Genomic DNA, 6,000 nt, shown 5'->3' with positions numbered 1-6,000 from the left:
AGTCCACAGCTGCGAGTTCCCTGGGAGAACTCGGTGCCCACTGCACATGGGTAAATCGTGCCCCGGGGCCTTTTTGGGCCAGGAAAATGGTGCGGGAGGGATGCTAAACTCCCTCCTTTACCCACACCAAGGTCTCAGTTTGAATTGGGCCCCTGGGCCACAAAGAACTTTCAACTGCTCTCTGACGGTAAGTCCCTACAGCTGTTCAGTACTAAACATCGTGCTTCAGGCTGTTCTCTGGTGACGTGATGCAGTCATACTAGCCGTTTTACCACTATGACATCGCTTCTGAGCAAGGTTTGGGCACATACAGGGGCAGCTTGGTGTTCAACTACAGCCGGAAGACCCAGCAGTTTTTCTTTGCGTCCGGGATCTTTGAGCAAGTGACAGTGCAGGCGTTCTGGAGCTGTTGCTGCCCTAGCCAAAATTTTTACGTTGCTGCTTCTCTCCCACATCTTACTTCTCTCGAGGGCTATCCTGACTGCAGCCCCTTTCCCCTGCTGCCTGAGCGACTGGAAGAAAGGGAACCAGTTAAGGACTCTGATGTCCTAAAGATCAGTGGAAGTAAGGAAACTCTGCTTTGAGAGTTTCCCAAAGGGGTCCGGCACCTCTTGATTTTTGATGCATTGGACTGTTCTGCCTGTGGCGATCGGATCAGCCCTGAAAAAAGCAGTGTTCGCTCTTCCCTTTTATTCCATGCTAAGCGTAATCTCTGCTTCTCAGAACGGAATAGTAGCTAGCTAGCCCCTGATCACATGGCCCATAGGAGCAGCACAGAAGCGAACGTTACCGGAGTAAACCGAAAACACAAAAGAGTGCAAACACAGGTTGTCCTGGAAAGCCTTGAAATCCCAACGGCGCAACATAAAAATCTCCACTTGCTAGCAGTTCTAGGCCCCACCCTCTCCCATAGGGCCCGGTGTCTTTATAGAGAAAATTAGCACCCTTTCCTTTGTATTGTGTACAGTAGATTATTTATTTTGTTATTTTGAAATAAAGTCTTATTTTATGGCTTAGCCTTCTTTTTTTACATCTGCTTGTACCCTTGTACAGGCTCTGAGATAGGATTCGTGGGTATCTACAGAAGTCTGGATAACACAGAGGTTATAGGTCAAGGGAGGAGCAGGGATGGGGTCAGCCAATGTCCCTGGGGTAGAACTGAAGTCTTCAAGGTCCCAGGGAGGAGGAGACTGGAGTTGGATGGAACTGAAACATCCCACTTTGGACTCACATCCGAAAACCCACAAAAGTATTGCTTGGGAAGCAGCTGGTTCCATAATATGCATTTGGTGGAGAAGCTGGGTCCCGCAGACAAAGGAGTGCAAGGAAAAGGCATACGGGTCTCACAGAACCTTACTTCTGGGCAGGAGTATGGAGATGTTTCTTCTCCTGCTGCAGGGACTGACAATCTCCGCATCAGCCTGTTGAAGTACATCCGTGTCCTTTGCTGCCCAAGTGGATATATGAAAGGACCAGAAGTCCAGCCAAACGTATCCTGGGGCAGGCGGAGAGTCCCAAGTTTGCAGATGCTGAGAAAAATCCCTGTTCCTTCTAATCCAGACTGGAGGTGAAGGATAAAAATCCCTCCAGTGCTTGACAGCAGAAAAGCGAGAGTACGCCCTGCACCCTCCCGACAGTTCGCTTCTCGAACGTGGCCCCGCCAAAGCACAAAGCATCCGAGGCCACCATCTTCCCAAAGGACAGTGCCAAGCAGCAAAGGAGACAATAAGCAACTGCAAGCCTGTGTTCTCCCCAGCAAGGAGGCTGCTGTTCTGATACGAAGTGCACTCTTCCTTCCCCGGCTAGGTAACGTTGCCCAAAGCACCTGTCGGTCAAACCGTCCAAAGGGTCCATCAAAGCCCTTCCAAAATATAGACGCAAAGATTATGAGCAGAGGTTGGTCAGGCTGGGTCCAGGACTGTAAGAATAGCGAAGCGGATTCTGCTCCGGGTGTAGCAGGTGGTCCATCTCATACTTGGAGGGTGGAAGCAAGTTCTCAAGTGGCCTAGGGAAGGGGGGGGGAAAGCTGAGTAGGTGCAATGCTTAAATGAATAAAATCTGGCCCTCCAGTCATAGAAGACTTACGGCAACCCGTAGTGGGGTTTTGATGGCAAGAGACTATCAAGAGGTGGTTTGCCATTCCCTGCCTCTGCAACCCTGGTCTTTGTTGGAGGTCTCCCATCCAATTACAAACCAAGGCCGACCCTGCTTAGCTTCTGAGATCTGACGAGAGCAGGCTCTCTTGGCCTATCCAGGTTAGGGCAGATGCCTGTAAAGGTGCCTGTAAAGGTTCGGGGAATCACACTATACTACGGTTTCCCCTGTCTCCTCCCCTGAAATGTTGCATTGTTGGTGTTTCCTATGAATCCACAGTACCACTATCCTTGCCCCCTCCTCAGGCAGCACACTATCCCACCCTATTATCACAGCTTTCAAAGTTTCCCATGTATTCCTCACCATCCCTCCCCTTTTGGCTTCCCCTACTGTTTTCAGCTGGTTTTGCAAGGCTAACTATATTCGGGATGAGCCAGCGTTTGGCTCTCGTGGCCCTTCGTTATGTGCCCAGGGTAATGCCAATCACTGTAGAGTCAGGAAAGAATTTTCTTTCAAGCCAGATTGGCCAGGTATCCTGGTGGGTTTTTTGCCTTGCTCTACGTATTGAACAGGAGGAGGGAGGGGGAACAGCTGTGAATTCCCTGCATTGTGCAGGGGGTTGGATTAGATGACCCTTGTGGTTCCTTCAAGCTCTGTGTGTCTATGATTACCTCTCCTGCAACAACACACTCTGCCTCCTCCCGCAGCCACCAACTATAGTTAGGGTATGTTTACATTGCCCTCGTAAATAAAACCAGTTTCTGGTTAGCTATTAAATAGTAGAGTCCTGCAGCATCTTTAAGACTAACCAACTTTATCGTAGCATAAGCTTGTGCACTCCACCTCTTTCATGACTTTTGCAACTGATTTGCAATTACATGGCCTTCACGCCCTGCACCCTCTCCCCCCTCACCTCACCACCTATCTATCATCGGCCAGTTTCTTCATACCCTCCATGCATCTGACGAAGAGAGCTGTGGTTCTCGAAAGCTTACGCTACAATAAAGTTGGTTAGACTTAAAGATGCTACTGGACTCCTTACTATTTTGCAACTACAGACTAACATGGCTAACTTGTCTGGATCTATGATTGGCTATTGTGGTCCCAACTCAGAAACTCTGGGGAGTATATTTCTTTGAAAGTGCTGGAGATTACTAACTGACATCTCTCAGCACCTTCTCAAAACAACAATTCTCAGGTTCTGAAGGCATGGGGAGACAAGCCACAGATATTTTAACCACCTAAAATATGCAGAGTAGATGAATGCTCAGGCTGAAGTACAGCAGCAAAGCTCCATCTACGACCAGCAGCTGAGAGAAGGAATTGGCTCTTTCCTGCCATCCAGTCCCACTTCCAAAATCTTGCCACACTCACATTGGCTCTGACGGTAGGGAACAGTCCATGTCTCCTGGATAGTTTAAGTCAGGGAGACTGAAATCCATTGCTGACTCCTGATGTAAGAGGTGTGAATCCATTAGCTGAAGGGGTGAAGTGTTTCCTTGAGGAATCCATCCACCTTGGAGAGCAAGAGACGAACTGGATAGACAAAAAATGACCAAGTCAGAAGAGGCACCAAGAATAGAAAATTCTAGCTTAAGATCAACATCTGGCTGGCTAAGAGAATGAAAACTGTGCCCAGGTCCTTTCTCTTCTTCTGCAGTATAGGATCTGATCCTCTGGCATTACAAAACTATATCCAAGAAACATTAGGATAAATATACCAGCGTATATATTGATTCATAATGTGCCATGGGAAAGCAAGGCGAGTGCCACATTTGCCAAACACTATGCTGAAGGTGTTTTCCACATAGGAAGGGGCTTGTGTGGTTTCACTGTTGGTGCAGCTCTTGAAAAACAACAGTACTTCCACATAGCAAGTTTCCCTACAGTTTCTCTACTCCAGATTCCCAGCATTGGCCTCTCCTTCTCCCCGGACCACCAAGGCTTTTGCAATTACTATTTTTTAATTAACTAGGATTTCTTTACCAGTATACCATTGCAGAGACAGATATACCAGGATCTCCCAGTTCCTGGCTTCTATTGTATAAAAAAGTCAGTTTCTATCTTCCTCTGTTGCAGAGATATACCTTTCCCTTTATATCTCCACAAGGGAAGGGGCTAGAGACTTGCTTTAAAAAAAATGAAATCAGGGAATCCAAAGAACGTGATACATGCATTAGTTACAATAGTGTGTTGATATATCAATATTCTAGCGCCAATTTTGTAAAATTAAAAGCTCCCCCTCCCCATTGCAGGGGGAAGAAATGGCTGCCATGGAAACAGGGTCACAAAAAACAAACGCAGCACAATGCAGTGGAGAAAACTCCACTCCCCAACAGCACTGAACTCAGGGCAATTAACCTATGTGGAAATGGGGTGCGAGTTGAAATACATCTCACGAATACTGGGATTGAATGTGTATATGTAAGCTCTATCATGAGATATTACACATGGTTGCTAATCTGAAGGTCAAATGAAACAAGACAAGACGGGGGATCATAGATTTCCCTGCATCTTTGAAAGAGCAAGGCCAACAGTCCCAATTCAGACCATAGCTGTGCAGGGAGGGGAAAGAGGGGTTTAAACTATTCCATGCACGCAATATGGTTTTGCAAACCCAAATTTGCCCTCCATGTTGTTATTACCCTTTTAAAAGTGTTGTGTAGTAGTCAGAGTGTTGGACAAGGCCCCGTGACTGCCCCCCCCCCAAGCTCACTGGAGGACTTTGGCCAGCCATACACTCTCCTTACCTACCTCAAAGGACAGTTTTAGGGGTAAAATTGGGAGGAGTGGCAGTACTAATCTCTGAGAGCCAAGCTACACGTGACGAATGACACTTGCCTGGCAAGTGAACAGACTCATGTATTCCTCCCTGTTCACTTGCCATTCAATTGCGCTCCACTTGATCAAGTGGAGAGCTACAAGTGACGAATGACACTTGCCTGGCAAGTGAACAGACTCAGGGCCAAGCTACAAGTGACGAATGACACTTGAACGGCAAGTGGATTGAGTGGAGCGCAAGTGAACAGGGAGAAATACACTTGCTGTTCAAGTGTCATTCGTCACTTGTAGCTTTGCCCTCACATGTATTCCTCCCTGTTCACTTGCCATTCACATAGAGATCAAGTGAATGGCAAGGGAACGGAGGAATACACGTGAGTCTGTTTACTTGCCAGGCAACTGTAATTCCTCACGTGTAGCTTGGCTCTGAGGGCCAAGCTACACATGACGAATGACACTTGAACGGCAAGTGGATTGAGTGGAGGGCAAGTGAACAGGGAGAAATACACTTGCCATTCAAGTGTCATTCGTCATGTGTAGCTTGGCCCTGAGTTCCTTGGGGAAAGGGCAGAATAAAAATGGATGGGGGGAAAGGCAAGAATAGGCGTAATTGCTGTTGAGAAGTCGCTGGGAAAATTCAGTCATGGAACTTTCAGTACTTCCTCTCTCCCGATCCTGGCTAACACACAACCGTAAAGGGATTCTTACGCTAGCGACATCGGGCTTTCGTATCTTGTGTTCATGGAGGACATGCTTGGGTGGTTCACCGCCTGCAAAGGAATCATCGGCGAGCTGCAAGAAGGACAAAGCAAAGCGCCGTCAAACCTTTGAAAAAGGGCAAGGAACTCAGAGACCAAACTGGAATCAGACTGGGGCGAATGCACCAAACAAGGGCTGTTGCGAGAAACAATCCTGCAGGAAGGCCTAAGGACAAAACGTAGGCGACCACTACATCCATGAGGAATGGCCGAAACCCAAATTCCATTTGCCCCATGTTTTCAGTAAAGTTGTTTTGCTGGCTGTCCGGGTGTCGAGAGCCTTTGCACTGGCTGACCAGAATGCTGGTTAATGGGGGTTGGTTCACAGTTCTTAGCAAGCAACTGGGCAAGAACAATGCCTGCACAT

At 47.7% G+C, this 6,000-nt stretch overlaps 1 protein-coding gene across 2 annotated transcripts in view; it reads right to left on the bottom strand.

The window, feature by feature from the left end:
- Nucleotides 1-906: 906 nt before the first annotated feature.
- Nucleotides 907-6,000, bottom strand: part of STAT6 (signal transducer and activator of transcription 6) — a 76,288-nt gene continuing 71,194 nt past the window's right edge. For both annotated transcript variants that reach the window (XM_055003199.1, XM_055003200.1), the window contains exons 21-23: nt 5,584-5,667; nt 3,469-3,630; nt 907-2,005 (exon numbers count right to left, since the gene is read on the bottom strand). In XM_055003199.1, coding sequence (XP_054859174.1) covers nt 1,885-2,005; nt 3,469-3,630; nt 5,584-5,667 — 367 coding nt within the window. In that variant the 3' untranslated portion in view covers nt 907-1,884. The remainder of the gene's footprint in view (nt 2,006-3,468; nt 3,631-5,583; nt 5,668-6,000) is intronic.

The sequence above is a fragment of the Eublepharis macularius genome, chromosome 19 (genome assembly GCF_028583425.1).
Source record: "Eublepharis macularius isolate TG4126 chromosome 19, MPM_Emac_v1.0, whole genome shotgun sequence".
NCBI lineage: Eukaryota > Metazoa > Chordata > Lepidosauria > Squamata > Eublepharidae > Eublepharis > Eublepharis macularius.
Note: the sequence above shows the minus strand (reverse complement) of the source record. Positions and strands in the feature narration are given on the sequence as shown.